The sequence below is a fragment of the Sarcophilus harrisii genome, chromosome 4, assembly GCF_902635505.1.
Source record: "Sarcophilus harrisii chromosome 4, mSarHar1.11, whole genome shotgun sequence".
NCBI classification, from domain to species: Eukaryota; Metazoa; Chordata; class Mammalia; order Dasyuromorphia; family Dasyuridae; genus Sarcophilus; species Sarcophilus harrisii.
In genome coordinates, this window is record NC_045429.1 from 360,086,192 (window position 1) to 360,113,684 (window position 27,493).

The 27,493-nt window shown below is 35.2% G+C and overlaps 1 protein-coding gene across 3 annotated transcripts; it reads right to left on the reverse strand.

Moving 5' to 3' along the window:
• Window positions 1-553: 553 nt before the first annotated feature.
• Window positions 554-27,031, reverse strand: LOC105750603 (Fc receptor-like protein 3). Of its 3 annotated transcripts, XM_031966822.1 has the most exons (12): window positions 26,864-27,031; window positions 18,268-18,288; window positions 16,897-17,139; window positions 16,152-16,421; window positions 15,631-15,915; window positions 10,525-10,803; window positions 10,027-10,143; window positions 3,966-3,993; window positions 3,073-3,155; window positions 1,766-1,828; window positions 842-873; window positions 554-764 (listed from the first exon to the last, which is right to left on the reverse strand). In XM_031966822.1, the coding sequence occupies exons 1-12, from the start codon at window positions 26,892-26,894 to the stop codon at window positions 663-665; spliced, it is 1,554 nt and encodes a 517-aa protein (XP_031822682.1). In that variant the 5' UTR covers window positions 26,895-27,031; the 3' UTR covers window positions 554-662. The 3 variants fall into 3 exon arrangements, with proteins under 3 accessions (XP_031822682.1, XP_031822684.1, XP_031822683.1); XM_031966824.1 differs by lacking the exon at window positions 16,152-16,421; XM_031966823.1 differs by lacking the exon at window positions 10,027-10,143.
• Between the last annotated feature and the right edge of the window lie 462 nt (window positions 27,032-27,493).

Sequence of the window (27,493 nt, forward strand, 5' to 3'; positions counted from 1 at the left end):
TTAAAAAGTGTCAGGACTCAAACTGAGAATTTCTGGGAGGAAAAAAATTTAGTGTTTTCTCCCTTGCACCAAGATGTCTCTAAGTATATGAACATTGTCAATAGCTACATATAATGTTTAAGACTGGAACAATTTTAATGATCATTTATTCTATCTAATTCATTTTAGAGATGAAGAAACTGAGATATAGCCTATGAGAATACTGAAAAAGGAGAAAAAGATAATCAGAATTTGTTAAAATGTTTTTAGTTAATTCTAGGTTCTCTGACTCCCGGTGTGGGAGCCTGAATTTTTTTTTTAATAGTAATAATCCTTGAATGGAAAAGCATATTTTATTAAATTATCAAACTTTAATAAATATAATTATTAAGCATATCCAAATTCTCTGCTTTATCTTTGCATTTACTAAGTAATCTTTTGTTTTGTAATTTATTTTCCTGGATGGATGTGCTAGGCCAGAAAGTCTACACTCTCCATGTAGCTGATTCCACTTCCTTTCATAATGAAAATCTCAATGAATCAATTATATGGCTTCAAATGTGTGTCTGCTCAGGGTGCAGTTTTGAACTTAGGGAAAGAATTGCTGTTAAAAATAGAAATGCAAAAACAATTTGAGTGTGAATCAAATTGTTGCTGAGGGGTCAGAAGAGCTTTGCATTTTCTTAATTTTCAGCAACATCTTGACGTCTGTCTGCAGCATTGGTCTTCTTTGAATCTCTAGGCTGATGTTTCTGCTTCACTTCAGCATAGATAACTGGGGAATCCTGGAAGGGAAAATACTGAGGTGAGGATATGGGAGAGAAAGAAAAGGGACAAGGAATAGCCAGAAAACCCAACTCACCTCAATCTCTGGAAGCTTCTTTGTGTTGTTTGCTGTGGAAGGAAGGGAAGCTTTGACTTGTGAGTCTGTTCAAATTCAGTCTCAATCTCTTATTAGGTGTACAATCCTACACCAGTCAAATAACCTCTGTCTACCTCAGTTTCCTCAACTTTAAAAATGGGGATTATACAGCACCTATTTTATAGCTTGTGATGGATAAGATGACATAACACTTATAAAGTGCTTAGTATAGTGCCTAAGCACATGGCAGATGCTTAATAAACTTAGGTTCACTTCTCTTATATTTATATCATCAAAAATGATTGTCAAACTGGATGCTAATCCTTACATAAAAAGAAGAATTAAATTCAAAGAATTTGCTTTTGCAATTGTCTGTTCACTAATCACTGATCCTATACATCATAGGTCAGAGATTTAAAAGAAGCAGGATAGGCTAATCATCTATAGGCAACACAGTGAACTCCAGACTTGAGTATTTTTATAGATGAAGCACAGAGATGGACAAAGACTTGCCCATAGTGACACAGGTGGTAAGTAAACAATTAAGATTTGAAACTAAATCCTCTGGATATAAATAACAATCTTATCAAGCTTTTGATTTTTCCAGGTATTAATATGTCTCTTCAATGCATTTATCCTATATTTTATATTATAGTTATTTGTATTTGTATCTTATTAATTAATTAGATTAAAAGCACCGTGTATGTAGGGACAATATCTTATCTAATTTTTTTCTTTCCTCTGGGATCAATATAGTAAAGTACTGAAAATGTACTTCCTGAATTTAATTTTGGTGAATTGAATTAAACTAATTGAGACACAAATTCTTAGTCCTAATCCTTTTTCTCCCTATACTTTCTTGCTTGCTAATCTCATCACTTCTTAGGAGTCACTAGATAAACATAATGGATTGAGTGATCTTACCTTCTTTTCCATATTCTTTGGAAGTGACCTCAGAATAAACCACATTTTCAGCTACAGGATTTACTAAAAGAGAAGACAAAAATTTCCTGAAGATATTGGCCAGGGGACTAACAGCATAGATTTTTAGAAGATTTCAGAGATCATCTAATCCAGACCCTTTGCAATGCAGGAACCCTTTCTTCAACCATCCTACAGATAGTTATCAAACCTTTGTTGGAATACTTCTAGTATTTGCAATGAAGCATTTTCCATTTTTAGAAACTGATAGTCATTGTTATAGAGCAATACTCTAAGATCCAATAAAACAAAATTTAGAATCACAATCACTTCCCATTGACTCATTTTTATTTACTTTTCCCAACAGGGTACTCCAGAGCTCAGAATAGACAATGTCCTTACTTATAGGATTCATTTTAAGAGAAGACAAAATTGATCAAGAGGCTCTGGTCAAGAGCTTGGATTACTAGCTTTTTTTAACCATCTTCCTCAGAATCTTCCTTACTTGATGATGAGACAGGCAAATCCAAAAAGATACAAGATAGGATCCTGAATCAAAAGCCTTGTGAAAAGCATTGTCTCACAGACCCACTGATTGTGTTTCTAATTTGGACTCCATAGCTAACATTGATGAGAACAATCATGGTGGATGATTTGAATCGAATAATATGTAGGATCAGTTTTTTTCTCCAAATACCAACATTAGTTGCTGACCAACTGCCATTGATGATCAGGTAAACCCAAGAGTTCTGGGAAGTATAGGACAGCACTCCCAGCCTATACTTCCTACTTCCAATCTAGTCCCCACAGTCATTATTCCAGGAAGCAATCCTAGGGAATATATGGCCTGGCAGATCCTTCTGCAATTGTTTGTGAACAAAATGATCCACACTATCAAATGGCCCATCCCTTTTAAGTTACTGGAAATAGAAAAAAATTCATTTATATCTGCTTTGCCACTTTACCATGGTACCTTTCCACCTGACTTGCAATTAAAACCTTTATATGTTGTCTACCACCATCAGGATGTGAGTTTCTTAAGAGAATTTATTGGATGATCTTACCTTTTGATTTCTATCCTCAGTACTTGGCATAGTATTTTTCTTATATTAAATACTTAATAAGTGATTTTTTATTCTTTCTTCATTCATAATTCTAGATAGGCCACTTATTGATTTTGGGTAACTGAGCTTGAGCAAAGCCTTGAGCACCTACAAGAATTTATCTGTTACCTCATGTTCCCTTTCCTTTGCCTCACTCTACTCACAAAGCCTGGTTCTTCAACCTTTGCCCAAAGGTGAGGTCCTTACCATTACCATATATTGGCATCAGTTCCTTTTGGGAAGATGGATTTGAATAGACAGGTTCTTGAAGATCAGAGATGGAAGAGACCCTGTGGGAAATAGATACACAAGCTATATCTTGGAACAGAAACACAAGTAAACATAAATAAGTTATGGGCAGAGTCCTGGAAGCAAAAATAATGGAAATGGTATTGAATTTTAGGGAAATCAGAAGACAAAAACATCATTGAGAGATCTGGATATTCTACCAGATGCATACTTTATGAGCATAGGCATTATCAATTACACAGGCAACTTATGTGGGTTCTTTTAAGAAAGAAACAATGAAAAAAATAAAAATAAAGAGAAACAATGTGATGGAATAATGAAAGGAGGCATAATCTTAAATTGGAATGATTTAGTAACAGGCTCCATCCGTAGATAAGAGTGCCTTAATGATGAAAGCACCACTCTGAATGGCTGAAATAGTTATCCTTTTCATTATCATAATAACTCAAAAGAGTTTAATTTATCATCTTTATTTGTTGGGTTAGCCTATGTATAAAATCAATTAGAAAAAAACACAGCTTATGGGTTGGAATGTCATAACCTAAGGGTCAAATACAGGGAAATGAAAAGCATTGTGTGATATCAAGCTGTGTGATAAATAAGCATATTAATATTAGACAAAAGCAGATCAAAAAACTGAATAGTGAAGGGGAAGTTTTAGGAATAGTGATAAGGGACAGTGTCCTATGAAATCATCTGCACATTCCAAAAGGTCTGACAACAGCCCCATCTCCAAGAACAAAAGGTAGTAATTGATCCAGTTTTGAGCTTCTGCATGGGTAAGTGGGGCAATGTGATAGGAGATGAGAGGGCAGAAAACATGAAGAGGGTAGAAGAAGCAGAGGCCTTACCTGTATGGGTTGGGGGTGGAGCTTCTTCCTAAAAAGCACAAGAACAGGGTATCAGAAGAGAAATAGGTCTTCTCTTCTCCTTCCCTTTTTTTCCTTCTTTCCTTCTTTCCTTCCTTCCTTCCTTCCTTCCTTCCTTCCTTCCTTCCTTCCTTCCTTCCTTCCTTCCTTCCTTCCTTCCTTCCTTCCTTCTTTCCTTCCTTCTTTCTTTCCTTCCTTCCTTTCTTCTTTTTCCCTTCCTTCCTTCCTTCTTCCCTTCCCTCCTCCTTCCTTGTCATTCTTCCTCAATCTTTTGTCTTTCTTCTTCTCTTTCATTATTTTTTCTCTCTCTTACCTATTCTGTCTTTTTCTGTCTCTGTCTTTTTCTAACTCTCTCTCTCTCTCTCTCTCTCTCTCTCTTTCTCTCTCTCTCTCACACACACACAGCATTCACTTTTCAGCTGATTTTTATGGATTATTTTTTCTTATAGACTATGAACTCCTTTTGGACAGAATGATTTTTGCCTCTTTTTTGTGTCCCCAGAGCTCAGCACAGGGCTTGTTTTCACAAATGCTTTTTATTGCCTAACCTAGGAGAATTTCAAGGGCAGATAATCATTTGTCAGATATGATAAAAGCAGACATTCTATCACTTTAAAATTTGCAAAGTTTTGTAATCTGATTTCTACTTCACAACAATACTATCCTTATTGGGATATGGATTAGACTACATGATATCTGAAATTTCTCCCAACTCTGAGTTTGTATGATTCTATGAAAGTAAGCTACCTGCTAACTCATCTAGAACACTTTGTTTGAAGATAATGAAAAATTTTCTTTCCTGGAGAATGGATTCTTTGAGGGGCAGAGAACTAAATGGGGCCTTAGAGAGAGTGTGAGATTTAGAGACTAAAATATTGTTATTCAAAACTGGCTTCAGGCAGGTGGGTAAATTACTTAAATGCTCTTTGCCTCAGTTTCTTCATCTGTAAAAGGGAGGGAATAATAATAGCAATACCTTGCAAGACTGAATGAGATAATATTTGTAAAAGGCTTCACAAACATTAAAGCTATTTGGGGAAAAAAAAAACACACAGTAATCTGATTTACCTGAACTGTATTAACAAGCTGACAAGTGGGAATTTTGGAAGAGAGCAAAAAATTTTAGGCTCAGAATAGTTTTGTTCTTCCCCATAAAGAAGTGTTAGAAGATAGAATTCCAAAGAGTAGTTTTCTAAAATCAGTGAATTATAAAATTCTTTTAGAATGCACTCATTTCACATAGGTTTTTTCAAAATTGACACTTTTACATGAAATCGCCTTCCATTTTAGGAAGTGGGGAGGGGAGAAAGGATCGTTTAGGGAGGGAGGGAGAAAAATTTGGAACTCAAGATCTCACAAAAATGAATGCTAAAAATTGTTTTGACATATAATTGGGAAAAAATAGTTTAAAAAAATCCATACACCAACTGCATTTTCTCTCTGCTTATATGTGTTCCACTGAGCTGAGAATATAAGCAAAGAATTAAACATCATCAAAATACCTTCCTTGGATAGATTTTAATACAAAGCAAATTTGAAATTAAAATTTGCATTCAGCCCCTTTATCACCATAGTCATGGTTCAATCCTCTGCCAAGAAAGGCCTTTGAAAGGCCACATAGTACAATGGAATGATCACTGGATCTTCTCTCATTTACTTCCTAATGCGAAAATGGGCAAGTTAGTTACTTAACTTTTTGGGCCTTAGTTTTCCCATCTATAAAATGAGTTTCTTATGTCTCTCCCAACTCCAAATCTATGAAATCTCTAAAAGAAAACTGAACAATAATCTTAGCGTTGGGTATAATTTCATATGGAGATTAACCCTCAATCATCTGAAACTAGAATAAAGGATTGTGCCTTATTCTTTGGTGGAATTTCAATATTAAACAATAGCTTATGTCATTATATAGCACAATGGCAAAATACTAGTTTCCCAATCAAAGGCCTTGAGTTTGAATTCCCACTTTCCCATCCTCTACTTGTGTGACATTAGGAAAATCCTTCCATCTCTTAGTGCATTAATTTTGTTCTATGTCAAAAATAGGAGTTTGAATTTCTAAGTTCTTTTCAGTTTTCAGTTTTATGTTCTCATAAAACTTCTATTCAGTTGAATTAGTCACTGTTTATATGATTTTCCTGAGGACAAACAGGAGAGGTGACTCAAGGTACTAGCCTGTCAAATACTAGACTGGGTTAAGGGCAAGGGAGGCTAGTTGTTATGAGAAATCATCACTGTAACTATGCTTTAGAAGTGTCCTATACTGCACATTCAAAAAATATAAAGTATACAGGAGCAGGGAAAAAATGTTTTAGGTCCTTATAAAATGAACTGTGTTAAGAGATAGGGTAGCAACAACAACAAACAAACAAAAAACCAAAGCCTGAACTCCATTTAATTATAATTTAATCATCAAACTTGAATAAGAAATTAGAAAATGTATCTCCCTCAACTTCATTCAACTTGATTTGAGAAATAGGGAGAAAAAAGGTATGGAATGCTGCATATAATGTCAGTTCCTGTTGAAAGGTTGGATAGTTTTGCTAAAAAGACTCTCCCCTCTCTCTCTTTTCCTCCTTCTCCTACTCTTTCTTTTTGTTCAGAGGGATGTCTCATTAACAAAAATTATCAATAAAAATGAAAAAATAAAAACAATCTATATAAGGAAATAGCTCAGTCAGCAACATCGTCACAAAACTGAAATTATAGATGTATAGAAACTGCTTGCTTAGTCATAAAATGTATATTTTCCATGCTTGGAGTCAGAAAGTCCTGAGTTCAAATCCAACTTTAAACACTAGTTAAGTGACTCATGGGCAGGATACTTATCTCTGCTTCAATTTTCTCATTTATAAAATGAGGTTAAAAATAGTAGTTATTTCCAAAGGATCAAATGACATAATGGTAAAGTGCTTAGCACAGTGCCTGGCACAAAGTAAGAACTATATAAATGTTAACTGTTATTATTATAGTACTCCTTTTCTCTCCTCTTCCCCTACTTTACATTGCATTAAAATTTTGTTTATAGACATTTTATCTTCTCTAGTATGATAGAAGCTACTGAGGGAAAGGGTGTTTTATTTTCATTTATGTAGTCTTAGTACCTAATATAGTGTCTGGCATATGGTAGGTGCTTAATAAGTGCTTAAAGTGTAACCTAAGAGGTCAAGGTCTTTACCCTCATTGATGGAAAACTGAGTTATGAGGCAAAACAAGTGAAATGGGAATGCCAAAATGTCCTCCAAGATTTATTCTTTTCCTGGGGATGTAGATTTTTATTCTGGCATTGATGTAATTTCTTTAATGAACCATGAAACTCCTCTGCCAGGTTGAAAGTCTTCATTGTTAAATTGAGGAAGACATACCCAAGGTTGGATGAATGGGTTAACTGGTTGCAGAAGTTCTTCCTCTTTCCTCCTTCAAATAAATCATTCCTTGTGGGTGTCTATTGACTTCTTTATCTTTGTTGAAATGCCCAGATTTCCTTTTCTTCTCTCTACAGATCTCTAAAACCCATCAGGATAGGTGAGGTTTCTGAACTGGCATTAAATCCTTAGATCAATTATGATGTCAGTGGGGATAATAAAACAAAGAATTCACACTTTTTCAAGGAGTTACCTAGTCTGGGGATTTTTTGAACTTTGTGAAGGAGAGAACATCGATCTAGAATTTGTCTTCCTCTGGTGAAGACAATGAGGATTTTATCAGTCAATTAATCAATCAACAAACAATTCTTTAACACTCACTGTGTGCCAGGCACTTAGGATCTTAAGTACTGATCATCCTTGCCTTCAAGGATCTCCCATTCTAATGGGGGAGACACTCTGTAAATAACTAGGTACATTCACAATCTATACTGAACAGATGAAAGGAAATCTCAGGGGAAAAGCAGTTAAGGGCACTTGACAATGCTTCCTGAAGAAAAGAGAATGTGAATTGAGACTAGAAGGAAGCCAGGTAGAGGTACAGAGGGAACAGGCATGAGTGGGTCAGCCAGTACAAATGCATAGAGATGACAGGTGACAGATGGAGTGTTTGGTGCCAATAAAAAGCTCTCTCTCTCTCTCTCTCTCTCTCTCACACACACATCTTGTTAATTAGAATCGTCTCTTGTCATGGAAAGATCCCAACACATAAAATCACATGTTAGCTTAGTGTAAAAAGTGCAGGATTTGACGTCAAGAGGTTGGAGTTCTAGCCTTGCGTCTACCACTGACAAGCATTATAATGAGAGTTGCTTTATTATTTCAGAGTCTCACTTTCCTCTTCTGTAAAATGAGTCATTGGATTAAATAAAATCTAAGGTTTATGACAGTTGAGACATTCTGTGACTGTTGAAATGTAAGCTGGCATTTAGGATTCATTTGTATGATTTTAATTTTTTGTCAAACTATATAAAGTTCTTTCAACATTATAAAAAATAGAATACTAAAAAAAGAAAAGAAACAGTAAGTAAGCCAATAAGCTGAATGCTAAAACACTGGAAAAGTATTAAGAGTCTAAGTTATGAAGTGCTTTAAATACCAAATTTGATTATTTGGTTTGGTTCTGGAGGTAATAAAGAGGCACTAATATTTACTGAGTAAGGGGGTAACATGGGCAGACCTGTGGTGGAAATTCCTGTTAGCATCTGAGTGGAGAAAGCATTCCTTGAAACAGAAAGCATCTTGAAACTTGAAGCAAAAAGATCAATGAAAAACTATAACAGTAATCCAACTAGAGATAATAACAACCTGAATTGAGTTGTTTTTTGAGAGATGTTGGGATAGATTACTGGGCCTGGAGTCCTAATAGTCCTAATAATAATATTTATTTATACTTTTTTTGGACTAGATGAAAGAAGAGATTCTTTGCCTCAATTGCTACTTAACCTTAGTCGCTGAATAGGTGTGGCTTCAGGCAAACTGAGACCTGTTGAAGACCTTAGCTTAAAAAGGTCAAGGTCACCACCTTTTCATTCAGGGCCATCTCCAATCATCTTGATCTATAACTGGTCACTGGATCCAAATGGCTCTGGAGCAGAAAGTGAAGCAGGTGACCTTGCATAACCCTTCCTCACTTAAATTCAATTCAGTTGCATGTCATGGATCATCTCCCTGATGTCATGGTACTTGAATGAAAGACAAACAACAACAGCTGTTTGACCCCAGGTAAGTCTATTTTGTCTGGAAATCATTGGAATTGAATGATAATTGAAGGATATATAATTATAACTATATATAAAAATGATATAATAATTATATCAAATATATATATATATAATTGAATTTTATATAAAAAGATGTGAAAACCAGAACAAAAGCCTTTATGGTGGAGTCATTTTACTTGAATAGACTTTATTTTCTCAATTCTGAAATGATTTCTAAATTCTCTTCTGACCGTTTAAGAAAATAAATGATAAATTCTGAGTCCTACCTGAATGTATTGGAAAGGGAGTTCACATCATGATTCCAAATTAGCTTTCCAACCTTATTCCTTTTGTATGCATCATCTATTTGCCAGCTAAAGTGGACCTCTTTCTAGTCCCCATGATAATTTTATCCCCTTTCATGCCGTTATCCCTATGTGGAGCTCACTTACAGCCTCATAATGTCTATCTCTCTCTTCAGTGCCTAATGCCAGTATTACTTGTTCGATGAAGCCTGCCTCTTTTCACCCCTATAAGAAAGAAATCACATTTCTTTCTTCATATTTATACTAACATTTATGTGGATCACTTTTTTGTATTTGTTTCACGCTTCCTTCTTTGGCAACTGTGTGCATGACTTTCCCTCTCTTTGATTGTAGGCTTCTTGAGGTCATGGGTTGCTTTGGTTTTGTCCTTGCCACCTCCCTACCCCCCAAATGAGCCTGCCATATGGTTGATATTTAATGGATGTATGTTGAATCGAGTTCAGTTAAATTCTCAACCTGGCATCTCTGATCACTAGCTATTAGAACTATAATAGAATCTAAGTGAGGAGAACATAAACACAAATTTAATATATCAAACTAGTTTCATGAATGTATAAGCTTAAAAAAGGGTAACTAGTCAGCTACAAACCTGACTTTCTCAGAAGTTTGAAGTAAACCACAAGAACAACAATAGTGAGGTTAAAGATGATGATCAGGGCAACAGTAATTTCCATGATGTTCGTGTTTGTCTGACTTCTTATAGGATCTGTGAGGAAACAATTATGAATGAAACTTGGAGGAGATATACCTGGGGCCCAAAGCATCTCCAGATAAGGGAACATGGGTGAAAAACAGAGGATTTTGTGGATCTTTCTCTTAGGAACAGGTTGTAGGTAGGGTTGGATGATCTCAGCTGTATTTACCTAGTAACTTCAATTATGCTTTGCTAATTACACACTAATATGGAAGAAGGATGTTAAGCAGTTGTTAAGCTCTGACTTCCCTTCATCTCACTCCTTCATGACTCAAGACACAGTTTAAAATTTGGCTAAGCCAGTTTCAGAAAATATTGCCCTATAATTCACCATCGTCAAAGTTTTTCCATTATTTTCGGAGGGCAGCATCAATCCCAGAGCATCTTACCTACCTGAGATGGAGAGCGTCAGATTTTTACTGAGTTGATAACTGAAACTGTTGTTGGCTTTACAGAAGTAATTCCCAGAATGCCCAACTGTCATGGTGAGGTTGAAGGAAACTGCATCTCCAGAAAGAGCTATCTTGTTCTCAAGGATTGTGTTCTCATGATAAAATTGATACTGTATTGGAAAAGAACCTCTGAGGACTTTACAGTGAAACTCTACCACATCCCCCACACTGGCCTGTGCCCTGAATGCACTGAGGTTGAAGAAAGGCTGAGACACTGGAACTGAAAGAGAAAATAAAATGTATCAGAAAGTTTCTCCTCTTGCAAGAAACTCATGAATTCTTTACCTAAGATGTGTGAAACAGAAAGATGTCTCAGTGGTCTTTTCAGGCTCCATAATACATATATTTAATAATGAGGCTTCTCCCCAGATACATTCTAGATTTTGGAGGTTTTTTCCCCTAGCAGAATTCTTCTCTATAGTTATAACTTCTAAGATTAGGTTAATAAGACCAGAATTAATTAAACATGTAAGTCTCATTTTCAATAAATTCAATAAATATCAATTTATGGGAAAAAACCACTTATCTTATGATTTTCAAAACATTGTTAAATAATGTGCATAAATTATGTTTAGACTGACATTTACACTATATGCCACAATGAGCTCCAAATGGATACATGCCTTCAAAATAAAATTACAAACAAGATATTCAAGGAACTGAAAGGAGTCATCTTTTACAACTATGACTAGGATGGAGAATTCTTAAACGTTTAGTCAAATTCTCAAATAAACAAGGGATGGAAGTAATCACAGAAAATAGATAATTTCAATCATACAACATTGAAAAGTTTTCATATAAACACAAAGTTTCTTTCATTATAAGATGAAGATAATGATAGAATGTACATCACAAGGTTGATGAAATGTACAAAAATGTTTTTGAAAATATTTGTAAACGCATTTAGGTGATATAATAAATAATAATATATTATAACACAACATATAATACATAAATAATATATAATACAAATATGATAATAAATATCATTAAAAGTACATAATAAATGGTTATTTCCTTTTCTTCCCTCAAGGCAGTCAGAATTAGAAAGAAGTAGTTAATTGGGAAATATTTTTGCATTAATATCTCTCATAAAGATCTCATTTTCATGTTATATAGGCAATTGATGAAAATATTAGGACATGAAAACAATATTAGGACCATTACCCAATAGATAAGTGACCAGAGGATATGAATAAGTAATTTATTCAATCATTAATGCAAGAAGCATTTCTTAAGAACCTACTATGTGCCAGGCACTGTGCTATATCTTGGAGATACAAAGACTAAAATAAAATGTTTTTTGCCTTCAAGGAATTCAACTTGTCTCGACCAAAATAATGTGTGCATAAAAATAAGATACAAATGAGGGGAATTCAATTCAAAAATGGAGGGATGAGGAGAAATCTTTTGCAGACAGAAGCATTTGAACTAGACTTTAAATGATATTGGGGATTGTCTGTAGCTACAGTGAGGAGGGGGTTTTCTTTCTTTTATAAAAAATTTTGGTATTAGTATCACTAAACCTTAGTCTTCTCCCTTCTCTACCCTCTCTCCTCACCAAAATAAAAAAATTCCATTATAACAAATGAGTATAATCACTCAAAACACATCTAGCACTTTGTCTGTGCCTGAAAATGCATATCTCATTTTGCATCTTTAGCTATCACCTCTCTACTAAGAAGTAGATTAGTATTTTGATTGGTTATTGAATTGATCCAAGATCCTAGATTGTAGACAGTTATTTTCCTTTATGATTCTGCAACCATTATGTAATTTTTTTCTGTTGGCTCTGCTTATTTCACTATGGATCATTTCATGCAAGCACTCCCAGGTTCCTCTGAATTCAACCGTTTCATAATTTCTTTCTTTTTTAAAATTTTATTCTCAGTTTAGAATTCTCTCCCTCCTTCTTGTTCCTTCTCTAAATACTGAGAAGGCAAAAAACCTTTCAACATTTCTTATGGAACAATAACATAATTTGTCAATTGGTGATCTTATCACTCCCATGAATTTAATTATCATTTTTATTCCTATGATTTTCATATCTCCTAATCTAGTCCTAACTTTGTTGCTAATCTCTTGTCTTGAATTTCTAATTGCTTATTGTATATCTCAAACTCAGTGTCTTATATATATCTTCCACTTCACATGTCCCAACCCCACCAATATTCTCCCTTTCCAAATTTATCTATGAGATTCTATCTCTCTCCCAGTCACCCAGGTTTAAAATTTAGGTGTCATATTCAACTTCTCACTCTTTCTCACCTTCCATATTAATTTTTTTTTTGCCAATGTCTGCTGATTTTACTTTCTTAACATTTGTCATATACATTCCCTTCTCTCTTCTGACATTATCACCATTCTCTTGCAGGCTCTATCACGTCACATCTGGATTACTGCAAGAGCCTACTGGATGGTCTCCCAGCCACAGTCTCTCCCCACTTTAGACCACCTTCCAATCAGCTGTCAAAGTGATAGCCTAAAGTTTGGGTCTAACTCCTTTTCCTCTTTTATTTGCCCCACCTCACCCCCATTCAACAACTTCATTTGTTCTCAACCATATACAGGTTCAAATAGAAAATCCTCTAGCATTCAAAGCCTTTCATAACTTATATCTCCCTATTCCCTTCTCTCCCACTTTTCTAGTTTTCTTATGACTTATACCCCAATATGTATTCTATGATTCTGTCCTCTTGTTGTTTCTCAAACAAGACACTCCATCTCCTAATTCCAGGCATTTTCATTGGCTATCCCCTATTTTGGACTTATATGTCTGCATAATGAGAACTTAGGGAAACCTATAATAAAGAAGGAAGAAATGGGTCACTTGTATATTATAAATAAATATGGGGGGTTATCTTGAATATATTGGTGAGGAGGAGTCATCTTTTCCCAGGTTAAGATAGTATTGATTATTCATCCATAAGCTTCTGGACCACAACTTTGACTGTGGGCCATTCTAAGGAAGGATCTAGAGGGGAATTGAAACATTTCAGTAATGCCTCACTGGAAAGACATTTTTGTCATATAGGATAGAGAGGCTATTGAGAAGTGTCAGTTCTACCCTAAAGTGGAATCATTCAAGGTATTCCAAACACATTTGCCTTAAAGTCCTAGAAGAAAACTTTCTTTTATTCCTCTAGCCTACAATTATCTCTCTTCTATCACTTCCTCTTCTAGAGTGAGATGATGAACACAGTTCACCATTAATCTGTTCTGTGATTGTTTGCTGGGAATGTCTTATATCTCCTACTTCATTGCTAGCCCTTTGCATTCAGAAGACATGCCTGAAGCTTCTTTGTATCTTATTCTTTTGGCCTAGTTCTTAAGCACTGAGAATACTATTGGGCATGAAGCAAATACTCAACAAATACTTTTTTGGAAGTGGCTAGAATTGTAGGATTAGTTGATAATATTTTTATAATTTTATATCAGAGTTCTCCATGCCAATCTAGCCACTAAGATGTAAAGATACAATGGTATAGGGTTGTAAAAATATTAACTAATCCTGCAATTCTGGGACTCCCTTGTCATTTTAGTCTTGATAACCACAGCTCTAACTTGGTTGGTAAAACTGGGATGGGCTTCAAGTCATCAAAATTAATGTGGTTATCTTGGAACCTAACAACATTTCTTAAGCAGCATAGAGGTCACTGTAGTAATGAATTTCTCTTTCCTCCATCCTCTAACGAACTTATCTCATTTTTAAAATAATATTGTTGCACTGAAAATCTTAAAAATTGACTTGAGAAGGACTGTGCCAGATTTGTAGATAATAAGAAAAATTCCTCTTTGATAAATGATCAAAAGATTGGCATAGGCAGTTTTCAGAGGAAAAGTAAAAAAGAAACCTCAATAGTCACACAAAAATGCTCTAAATCATTACGAATTAGGGAAATACAAATTAAAGGTATTACCTAACAGCTGTTAGATTGACTAACATGACAGAAAGGAAAATTACATGTTAGAGGGGACACTAATGTTCTGGTTGGTGAAGTTGTGAACTGGTCTAAGCATTATGGAGAATAATTTGGAATTATGTCCAAAGGGCTATAAAACTGTGCATAGCTTTTATTCAGCAATATGACTACTAGGATTGAATTTCAAACATCTAAAGGAAAAAGGCAAAAGACAAAAATGTACACACACACACACACACACATATATATATACATCCAGTGATAACCATACATATGTGTATGCGTCTATACATATGTATATATAGAAATACTATATATTACATTATATATGTATGTATATATATGAATATCATAAATATATGTATAAAAAGAGTTATTTTTGTGATGACAAATAATTGCAAATTCAGGGGATACCCATCACTTGAAGAATGACTAAACAAGTCATGTTTTATGGTTATGTTGGAATGCTGTTGTGTTATAAGAAATGACAAGAGGGATGGATTCAGGAAACATTGTACACAGTACAGCAATCAAAACTGTAATGATGATTTCCTCTGAAAGATTTAGCTGCTCTGATCGATATAAGGATTTACACAATTGCAAAGGATTTATGATGAAAAACTGCCATGTACCTCCAAAGAGAGAACTGGTGAACTCTGATATATTTTGAAATATACTTTTTTTCACTCGTATTTTTTCTTGCTTTCTTCTTCCCTGTAACATGGCTCATATGGAAATATGTTTTGCATAATTTTATATGATCATGAATGATATCTTATTGCTTGCCTTCTCAATGGGTGATAAGAGGTATGAAGGAGGAGAGAATTTGAAATTCAAAATTTTTTAAAATAATGTTAAAAACTGATTTGAGAGTGCTTGCTCAGGATGGGATTCACACTGCTTGTTTATAGCTAATTTGCCCTTTTGCTTGTCCCCAGCAAATTATTTATTTATAACTCTATTGATGTCTTAATGTAAGAGAAGACCCACAGGAAATCTAGTTGGTTATTTCCAGCATTTTCAAGGGAAGAAGAAAAGCATATTACAAAATAACCCAAGATTTAAACTGATGCCAGGGCCCCTTCCTCCACTTCTCTATAACAGCCTGCATCACTGATACTCACTTTTCACACTGATCTTCACATAGTTGCTCTGTTTCAAAATATTCTGAGTCACTGCTTTTGCCTCACACCGGTATGAACCTGAGTCTTTTGTCTGGATGGTGGGGATCTGGAGTACATGGGAATTCTTCCCACTTGATGTGATGACCATGCCATCTCTGGTGAAGGAGAAGTACAGTTTTGTGTCTAACCTCTGTGGAGAGAGCTGAGTTTCACAGCTCAGATTCACTGGGGTCCCTTCTATGGGTTCCGAGGTTGTGGTTTTCAGCTCAGGAGGTGAAAACAGTTCTAGAGAGAGGAGGCAAAGCAAGGACAGTGAGAGTCAGAGCTCCTGGGGTAATGTGTTATGTTCTCAGCTGAACATGAAAAAAAACACAGATGACTCGATTTCATTTCCCTTCTATGCTCCAGCCATGAGCTCATCTTCCTGTTATGAGTCTACCCAACACTCCACATATAGACCCTGGCCCTGATCAGTCCTTCTTCTTCCTCCTTCTCCCCTACCTCAGGACTGAAGTTCTTACCTTGGACTTGGATAGCTACATTTTTTGAAGTTTCTCTCCAAGTAGACCAAGCAGAACTAACAACTCTTGTGCATTGATATTTGCTACTGTCATTTAAGCCAACTTGTGAGAGGGAGAGGAACTTATCAAAATCTGTAATAAGATCACGCAATTTTCTTTTATCTTTATAGTATGTCATGTGACTGACTGTCCCAGTGTTCTTTCCCCGGCATCTCAGGACCAATGTGTCTCCTTCAAACACAGAATATGGCGTCTGCAGGATCAGCGGATCTGTAAGAGAACCCAGGAGACATAGGAGGCTCAACTCCCATCTTTCTGCCCTGTCTTCCTTCCAACTGTCTCTAATCTGGAGATTATCTGGTATATAGTGGGAAATCCACGTTCCCCTTGTGCTTCTCACTTGACCCAGATGATTCACCAGCTCTCCCTCCCTGGAACAAGGAGCTTTCCTAGAGGTGTCCTTTCAGATAAATCCCAACACATCTACTGTGTGAAGGGAGTCCCATCCTTTACTGTAATACCTTCTGTGATCAGAGTTGGTCCCTAGCTGCAGGGAATCTCAGGGTATCCAACTGTTTTCTGAATGACTGAAGGGGAGTAAAGGCACCCCCAGTTCTACTGCTACCCCAAGGGTATCATGTGGCATTCTAGAGCCCCCAGTGCCTTTCCTCTTGTCCCTCCCTCCCAGAGGGAGACTGCACTTAGAAACTCTGTCCTGAGGCTTGGTGAGGCCCTCTGTCCTCACCAGAAGAAAATACCAGGTTTACAGGGTCACTGAGGGTTGAGCCCTGGGTCTGGCATCTGTATTCTCCAGGATGGTTAGTCTGAATGATTGTAGATAGAATTCCTCGCAATTGTTGGTTTTTGTACCACCATGCCCTTTCTTCTTTAAGAGGGCCAACTCCATGGCAAATTAAAGTCACTGCCTCTCCTTCCAAAATAGGTGTCCATGAAGGCCTGGGTTCCACCACAGATTTCTTTGCAATAGCTGGATGAGAAAAAAAGAAGGGCATGAGATGAAGATGCTTGTACACAATTCTTGAAGGATGGGAAAGGTAGGAGAGCAGCAGAGAAGTCCTGACCCCATCTGGCCCCACCCTGGGATGGAACCTAAAGCTTGCAGTTCCAGGTTGAGATCCTCTGTCCCAGCCTCCAGCTCATGCACAGTCCCACAGTCCACTTGCCAGCTAGAAATTTAGTAAAAATCAGAGAAACGTGTCTTGGCCTCCTAAAATGCTAAGCCTCCTTCTGATTCCAGTCCAAATTGAAAGGAGAGATTAGATATCAAGTAAAGATTGGTTTGGAGGGAAGGTAATCAAATGTGCCCAAATGAACACAGGAGATTAGGGCTAATATTGTTTTAATGGCAGGTTAGGTCCCCAGGAGAGTGAGCTGGTTCTGAAGTCTCCTTGAAGTAGACTTTCAGTTGAAGTAGACACTCAAGATGTAGTTTTTTTCCCCTCTAGCATGTGTCCAATGCTATTTGTACATGTTATCACATTTTATCCTACACACATTAAAGCGATTTTTGTCATTTTGTGATTACAGATGAGAAAATTTGGTTTGGAGATGAAGTGATTTGTCTAAGGTCACATTGTAGATAGTTTCAGAACTTAGATTTGAAACAGTCTCTTGATTCCAAATCTAGTACTCTTCCCACTGCACCATAGTTAGGAGGTCTAAACTTGAATTCTAGTTTGAAACTGTGTCCTATAAACATGATTTTACCTAATTAAACCTCAGTTTCCTTTTCTGTAAACATATTAACTTAGATCATTAACTTAGGTCTTTTCCTGCTCTAAAATGTAACAGTTTATGATTCAAAGTATGGTCCTGTTTGCATGAGGATGCCCCAGGGTCAATCCCCAAATCCTCAGCACAACAGATAATTATATTAATGTTCACGTCTGGGAGAAGAATCCTGAGCAGAAACCTTGGAGGAACTGGGAGTAGCCTGAGCCTGAGGCCCAGAAGAGAGAACTGAGGAACTGCAGACTTCAATCAAGAAATACAGAGCAGGCAGGGCAGCTCAGAGAAGCCTCTGAGTGCATCCTGTGGTCTTGAAGGAGATGGCATTATCCAGAGACCCTGAGAAGCAAAGAAAAGGGAGACTCACCAGCTTGTCTGCTGAGCAAACCTGGGAAAGAGAAAAGAGCCAGAAGTTAAATGGAGTGGAGATTCTCAAAGTTTTCAGCATTTCTAACTTCTCAAAAATTCTTCAGATCCCTCAGTAATATTATCAACTTTCTTTAATCTCTTCCCTACACTAGGTCTAAAAGAAACCTCCTAGATCATGACTTTTAAAAATAATATTTTATTTTTCCCAATTAACTGAAAGACTAACATTCATTTTAAAGTAATTTTGAATTTCAAATTCTTTCCTTCCCTTCCTTACCTCCCTCCTCCCTGAGGCAGTAAGGAATTTGATATAGGTTATATATGTACAATCACATAACACATTTTCATATTGGTCATGATGTAAAAGAAGAATCAGATCAAGAGAAGAAATTATGAAAAAAAACAAAGAAGATGAAAACAGGATACTTTGATCTGCATTCTGACTCCATCCATTTTTCCCTCTGGATGTGGATAGCATTTTCCCTTCTGAGCATTCATTTAAAAATCCCTTCATAGCCTGGCCTCAGCCTCTCTGTCCAGCCTCACTCTATGTCATGCTGTTTCATGATCTTTGTGCACCTGGTAAGTGTTGTGTCTGTTCTTTCCCCATGATACTTCATCTCTGAACTTCCTCCTTTGTACTGTCTCCCAGGCTCACAATGTGTGTCCTTTCCATATCCACCATAAAAATCTCTCTCTTCTCCAGGATTCACTTTAAATACTTTGCCTCCTAAATTATTTTGATTTTTAAAAATTTATATTTATTCCATCTCCATGGAGGTCTGTGTACTTTGATTTCACTAATAGTATGCAAGGTTCTTGAGAGTAGAAATTGTTTCATTCTTTGTATTTGTAATGTGCAGCCTAGCTCAGTGATTGGCACATGGTTAGTCTTTAATCACTTTTTGCTGATTGATTTACTCATCATTAAACACTAAACAGATATTTGGAATTCAAAATTCCAGCTATTATGAATTCAATAGAAATTTTTTAAGCACCTACTATGTATTAGTCACTGTGCTCAGTGTTGGGGATATGAAAAGAGGTAAAAGCCCATCATTCCCTTCAAGGAGCTTACAATATAATGATCCCCTTAAAAGTTTGAACTATTTTATCTGATAAATTATGGAATTGAACAGCACAGTTTCATAAAAGAGAAGTGGATAAATGATTTTTTCCCCATACATGAAGGATTCCTGATCTAAAGGCAATAGTGTGGAGTGAAAAGAACTCTTGAGGGCAAAGAAACTTGGGGTCTAGTCCTGATTTTCTGTCATTTTAACCTCTGTGGTCCTCAATTTTCTTATGTTTAAAATAAAAAGGATGAAATAGAATGTTTCTTGAGATTCCTTATGATTTTTATATTTAAGAGTTACTTTCTAACTCCTACTTTGAAAGAGATTGTAGAATCATAGATCATAAAACCATAGAAATTTGAGTTGAAAGGGAACTCAGTAACCACCATAGGTATTCCCAAATTATTTGGTTTAAATTAAAATAATTCAATTTGTTGAGCTATACAATGAACCTTTATGATTTGTTATGTCTTTAAAAATTTAATGCACAATACTTTGTCTTTTTTCTATAGTCACTTATTTTATTTGATTTGTCATTGAATTCATAAAATTTTGACATAGATTTTTTTAGTTCTTCATCATGAAACCAGTCCACATTGGATTAGACAGACTTTGATTAATAGTGTATTTTTAAAAGTCTAGGTTCTTAACCAAATTTAAATTAAGCAAGTTCTTAGGCCTTTGAAACATTTTTCTTTCTTTTTTTTTCTTGGATAAATTTCTTAAAATTATATGATATGTAACATGTTTCAATATTCCATTTACATTTGGGAATTTCTGTAATTCTAGAGCAATTTTGCTTTTCAGTCTATCATTATTTGTTTCAGAGTCCACCATTATGTCTATGGGAACAAAACTTCAGACTCAGTAGAATTTTTTTAAATCCCCAAAACATTTTTGGGATGTTTTACAGTCTGATAAAGACCCATTCTTTTGGGCTCACTTGTCATTTCAACCTTCAAAGAAAATTGAGCCTCTTCTGTAAGGAAAACACTTTTTTTCATATTTTCAATACTTTAGTCTTTGTATTTTATTGCACATGAGTTTTCTATTCCCCCCGCCAACAACATAAAGGTTTATAGCTATTTCCATTTTCCCCTCCCTCCCCAACCAGTTTTTGTTATTCTTCTGGTTTCTAGAAGAAAAATCATCAACATTCTGTTTAGCAATTAGGTCCCTCTGAAGGCTTTTGTCTGTTTTCCAGAGATTAATTAGACTCTTTTATTTTTTTTATCAGGTTGATTAATAATTTATCATAATATTGTTTTGCATTTTTTATTTCACTTTTCTTTGGTGTGACTAATCCTTACTCATTGTAGGTTTGAGTTATCTTTGAAATATTTGCCTTCTATCAATCAATAGCCACTGCAATAATTCTAATGGTAAATAAGAGTGTGCTCTCCATATACTACAACTTCTGTATCCTTTCTTGGAGTAATACCTATTCTTAAAAATCACAAAATTAAAAACAAAAATACAACAGACACACTTGGCTCTTAAAAGACATTTATATGACATGACATGCAACACTCAGCTGACAGAGAATTAAGTGAATATGGGAAGCAGTTTTAGTCTGGTTTTAACTTGTCAAGATCAGATGGACCTGAGTCACCTTTGGTGTCATTAAAAGCACATATACCCAAGCCCTGCTTTCAAAAATGAAACCATATCTGAATTCTTGCTTGTCTCACTTAATTACCACATTTTTGTACTATAGTCCTTATTTGAAAAGGGATTTTCTTTATACATATCTGGCATGGAATCATCTAATATTTGCCAAATGAACTCACAATGTGGGGCAACCAGGTAGTTCAGTGAATGGAGCAGTAGCCCTGGCATCAAAAGGACCTGAGTTCAAAAGTGGCTAAATCTGACCTCAGACAATTTACATTTATTAGCTATGTGTCTTGGGCATTTCATTTAATCCTGATTGCCTACCTAAAAAAAAAAAAGTCACTCACAATGACAGGAAAGCTATTAACCTTTAAATTAGATCAGTCTACTCTCAGTTCAAATTAATAGGACAGTTTTCCTGATGTTATGGCTAAAGTAGTTTCTTTGCAATTTGCATCTATTGCTCTTTTCTATTTTCTGAGACTAAAGAGACTACATCTAATCTCTCTTTCAAATGATATTCTTTCAGATATTTGAATATAGCTATTCCCATGAGTTTTTTCTTTTCCAGATAAAACATCTTTATTTCCTCTAATTGATCCTCATATGATATGGATCTTTTCTGGATTCTGCTTGTTCTTCTCTGAGCATTCTCCAAATTGTCAGTTTCTCTAAACTATGGTGTCTAGCAAAAATGGAATTCACAATACCAATAAAGAAAAGTAATGCAATTATATTATGAATCAAGGAACCATAGACAATGAATCAATAGATTAATATAAATATTTAGTATAAATGGTAAATATATATATCAAATGGCATAGTATCTAAATACAAAAATGGACAGTTAACTGAATTCTCAAAAAATATATGCAGCAAAACTATCTCATAAAAGACTTTCATATTTCTTTCTCAGAGCTGACCAAATCAAACCAAAAGATAAATAATAGGAAACACAGAGAACTGAAGAAATGGTTGAAATATTTAGAGCTGAAAAACTTATGATGTCTCTTAAATCTAAGTATTGTTTGTTGCCTTTATGAAAATAGGCCTTGTATTAGGAAATAAATATGGATTGGTATAAAAAACCACAAAATACAAAATACTACTTTTATGGGCCAGAAATGGGATAAAGTAGCAATTGAAAGAGGGGGATAAGCAAAAGATGAAGACCTAAATGGAGACATTAAAATATCATTCTGAATGCAAGCCAATTAACATGATTAAAATAATAAGTAATAAAAAACAATGATAAGAATGAGAAAATAAGTTAAAAAGCTTGAGCTATATCTAAGGCAATCTTTAAGAGAAAATTCTAATACAAAGAATGTATTTTTTATAAAAAAAAAAGAAAGAGTGCATTTGTAAATTGACTAAGTCAAAAATTAGAAATCATCAAACCAAAAATAAAAACAAAAGAGTTCTTATTCACCCTCCACATATATACATTCCTCAAAATATTCTGTGAGCCCTTCCCTTTTCTATCTAGTTATAGTGATCATATTTCACTTTGAGTTCTCTGGAATTGTGGTTGGTTATTATGTTGAATGGAATTTCTATCGCTTGCCTTTACAATGTTAAATTAAATTCATATCAGTTCAGATATGTCTTTCCAGGTTTTTCTGAAACATTTCTTTCATAAATTCTTTCAGTGAAGTAGAATTCCATAATATTCACATGTTATAACTTAATTAATCTCTCTGATTTATGGATATTTCCTTAGCTTCCAATTCCTTGTCTCCACAAAAAGGGAGAGGTTACTAAAATATTTTTGTTGATAGGGATACTCTTTTTCTTTCTTTGATCTGTTTTGGGAATAGAACTAGTGACATTATAGTAGAGTCCAAAAGCATGCACCACTTAGTAGCTTTTTGAATATAATTCCAAATTGCTTTTCAAAGTGTCCAAAACATATGTAATTCTACCTATAGGTCATTAATGTGTTTATTTTCCCACAGTCTTTCCAATATTTAAAATTTCCTTTTTTCTATTTTTGTCAACCTTTCTAATCTGATGGATATGAAATGGTACACTTGTTTTAATTTGAATTTCTCTTAGTTATTACTTATTAAGAGTAGTTTCTCATATATGTATTAATAACTTTGATTTTTCTCTCTTCTTTTTGGTCTCTGAAAACTGTCTACTTGTATTCTTTGACCATTTATCTACTGGGCAATTTTTTCTTGAAAATTTAAATAGTTCCCTATATATCATAAAGTCTTTATGAGAGAAATTTGCTACAAAGATTTTCTCCAATTTTAGATGACTATGAACCGCTACATAGAATCCCCAATCCCTCTATTTTTGTCCACTTGCATTTTTGATTTCCTTCACAGGCTAATTGTACACCATTTCAAAGTCCAATTCTTTTTGTACAGCAAAATAACTGTTTGGACATATACACATATATTGTATTTAACTTACACTTTAACATATTTAACATGTATTGGCCAATCTGCCATCTGGAGGAAGGGGTGGGGGGAAGGAGGGGAAAGTTGGAACAAAAGGTTTTGCAATTGTCAATGCTGAAAAATTACCCATGCATATCTCTTGTAAATAAAAAGCTATAATAAAAAATTTATGTATTTCAGGAGTTATATTTATCTAAGTCTGAAAGGAGCAAATTAAGATCTCACTATTTTTCTTTATTTTTCTGTTTTTATTTTCCTCTGTAACTTATTTAATTTTTTCTTTTAAGAAATAGACAGTATCCTTTGTGATGCACTAGTATTGGTATTGAGTCATTGTGCGATAACTTTAAGCAAAATAAGGTTTTCCAATTTATTTCTTTTGAATTAATTCCATATAACAGAAGAGGATAGTAGAATGGATTGGGGGGTGGGAGGAAATCTAAGAATATGTTATTTACAAGAAATACATTTGAAGCAGAAAGATGCATAGAGAATTAAAATTAATGGTTATAGTAGACTGTTATATTTTATCTGAAATAAAAAAGGCAGGAGCAGCAAACCTGACCCCAGATGTATTAACAATAAATATGGAATTAATTCAAAAGAAATAAATTGGAAGCCTTTTCAAATTTTTTCATCTGTCTTCGAACCTGTTACCCTTTCTCCTCCCTTCTCAGTTGAGAACTTTTCTTCATATTTACAAGTTGAGGTTTTCCTTGAGAATTTCCTCTTCTCTAAATTCCTCATGTCAAATTACTCAGATGTTTTCTGCCAGTTTCCTCCTTCATGTGTTGCACATAATGAGGTAACTCTTCTCTTTGCCAAAGCAAACAACTCTACTTCTATGGGTGATCCCATTCATTCCCATCTTCTCTACCAGCTCGTCTCTGTCATCTTGATTGTCACTAATCTTTGACCTTTCCCTGTCTATTAGTAAAGCTTCTTTACTGCTTTCAAACTTGCTTATCTCTCCTCCCTCCCCAAAAAGCTTTCAACTGATACATCCATTTCAACTAGAAATTCTCCCATATCTCTTCTCCTTTTCATGATTAAATTTCTTGAAAAAGATCCCTTCCTTTGGTCCATTTACTTTCTTTTTTCTTCCTTCTTAACTACAGTCTTGCTTCAAATCTTATCTTTCAATGAACTTGTTCTCTTCAAAGTCAGTAATGATCTCTTAACTGCTAAATTTAATGGCCTTTTCTCAATCCTCTTGACCTCTCTGTAGTCATATACATGGTCAGTCACCCTCTTTGTCCTTAACATTCCTTTCTGTCTTGATTTTTGTGACATTATCCTCTCTTGGTTCTCTTTCTGCTATTTCTATTTCTACTATTTTTATTTTTAGACCATTCCTATCTATTAGACTACTCTTCAGTCTCCTTCATTCAGGTTGTACTTATTACCCATGAGTGTCCAACAGAATTTTATACTTGGCTCTCTTTTCTTCTCTCTCCATTTTTTGCTTTGTGAATTTATGCATTCTCATCTATTCAACTGTTTTCTTTATGAAAATGGCTTTAAAATCTCATTATCCAGTCCTAAGATTTCTCTTGATGTCATGTCTTGCATATCCACCTGTCTATTAAATATCTTAAAATGATTGTCCCAGATAAACCTCAAATTCAACATGTCTAAAACTGAACTCATTATCTTTCCACCCAATCCTTTTCCTCTTTCTAACTTTTCTATTACTGTTGAGGAAATCTCCCATCCTCCCAGTCACCTAGGTTTACAATCTAGGAGTCATTCTCCTCTCTCATTGCTTATATCTAATCTGTTGCCAACACCAGTTGGTTTTACCTTCTTAACATCTCTAATTTACAGCTCTTTCTCTCTCTCCCAACACTGCCACCCCTGTGGTGCAGGTCCTTCACCTGGATTATTGCAATAATCTGCTCACTGGGCTCCAAGGCAGAATCTTCTCCCACTCCAATCCATCCTCTAGTCAGCTGCCAAAACAATTTTCCTAAAGCACAAATCTGATCATATCATATCTTTACTCATTGAACTCCCATGGCCCCTGATCCCCTCCAGGATCCAAAATAAAATCTTCATTCATTCACAAGCCTTCATATCTTGATCTCTAAGATTTTCCTTCTTCCCAGCCCTGTGATCTTGTGCCACTGGCCTCTTTTCTGTTCTTGCACAAGAGAGTCTTTTTCCCACCTCTTGGTACTTTCACTCACTGTCCCCCATCCCTGGAGTTCTCTCCCTCTTCCTCACCACCTCCTGGCTTTTCTGGTCTTCTTCAAGTCCGAACTAAAATCCTTCCTTCTACAGGAAGCCTATTCTGCATCCCACTTACTACTGGTGCCTTGTGTCTCTTGCCTCTCTTGCTTGAATGTTATCTCCCCCTTGAGACTGTGAGCTCCTTGAAAGAAAGGATTTTCTTTTGCCCTTCTTTGTATCTTCAGTGCTTGGCACATAGTAGACAGCACTTGTTCAATGACTGAATGACTGCCCTCCTTCAGGCCATAAATTTCTAATTGTTTTCTCTTCTTTTAATCTTTCTCTTTCCCAATCCATCTATTTCATAGAATCAAATTAATTTTCTTCAAACTCAAATGAAACCATATCATTCTTCAACTTGAAAATTCTTAATCATTCATTATTCCTTCTAGGATAAAATAGAAAAAAATTTTCCTATTATTTAAGTCTCTCCTCAATTTGCCTTCCTAATTGTATATCCTATTGTTAGTTTGGGTATACTTTCCATTTCAATCAAACTGATGTGGTAATTATTGTCCTAGGACAGAAACGCGGACAGAAATAGATACTATTTGTGGAGAATTTGCACCATTTATATATCTCCTGCCTTAGTGCCTTGGCACAAATGGCCCTCTCTATCTGTAATGGGTCCTTTCCCTTTTGTTAAGACACCACTCAAGTTTTGCCTTTTATAGAAAGTCTTTCCTTAGCTCAGCTGTCAACAGACTCACTGTTTTGAAATGTTCTATTGCTCTAAATATATTTTAAATTTATCTTATTGGGTAAATTAAAGATAATCTCTATTTCAGTTTTTGCTTTTACATCCCCGTCATCTTGCTTTGGAAAAAATTTAATTTTAATTGAATTGGTTCCTTTTAGTCTCTTGCTTTGGAAAAAAGTTTTTTGAATTGAATCTGTTCCTTTGCAAAGAAACTGACATCCATCCATTAAAAATTCCATTTCTAGATGATTTTCTGATTTTATGAAATTAAAAACAGATATATTCAAGACATAATTTAATGATTTTTTCCTGCAGTATCAAGGTTGTTCATCTATTGTTTTTCTAATATGCAAGATTTGCTTTGTCCTCCCTCTCTCCAATTTGGCCTTGTTCTGTAGCCTTGAGGAAGAGACTGACTTTCCCATCTCCTTGTAGAGATAGATTTTCTCTTAGTCTCAGTTTCCCCAGAATAGGATCTTTTATTCAAAGAAAATTTGTTCTCTGAAAACCAGGATTCTCTCTGATCTCACTCCAGGTTCCCCTCTGAGTTACTGTACTCACCAAGAATCAATAGCAGTACCCACAGCAGCATGAGGGGTAGGTCCAGAGAAACTGGGACAGGGGATCCTCTAAGCAGTAGAAAATGTCAATTCAAAGATCAGAATTAGAGACCTTCCAAACTGTCCTTCAAAAGAGAGCAAAACTTTTTGTGAAATTAGAAAAAAAGGAAGTCAAAGGGACTTCCCTCAATTGTTAACCCACATTTCATTTCCTGCAGATATTGAGAAAACTAAGATATTCATTCTTTTTGATAAAACAGCTCATGTACACATTCCACTCTCCTTTTACCCCCTGGGTCTATGATGATCCCAATCTTCTTTATGTGCCATCTCCCCAAAAAACTGATTTCTTCAGGTCCAGTTTCCCAGGAGAAATTGCCTCAATTTGCTCTCTCTGTTTTCAGAGAAAATATTAGATTGTGATCCTTTTTGAATCCAACTTTATCTACTTTGCATCTTTCAAGGGACCTCTCCCTCCACTACTTTGAGATATGTAATGTTCTTTTCCTCATTTATAATCACCCCTGTGAAGATTTAATTTGATCACTCATTTGAAGGTCACAGTCAAATGGATCCTTCATTCTGATGTCTAGTCATTGAGTTTTCCCTCTTCTTTTTTCTTCTCTTTTTC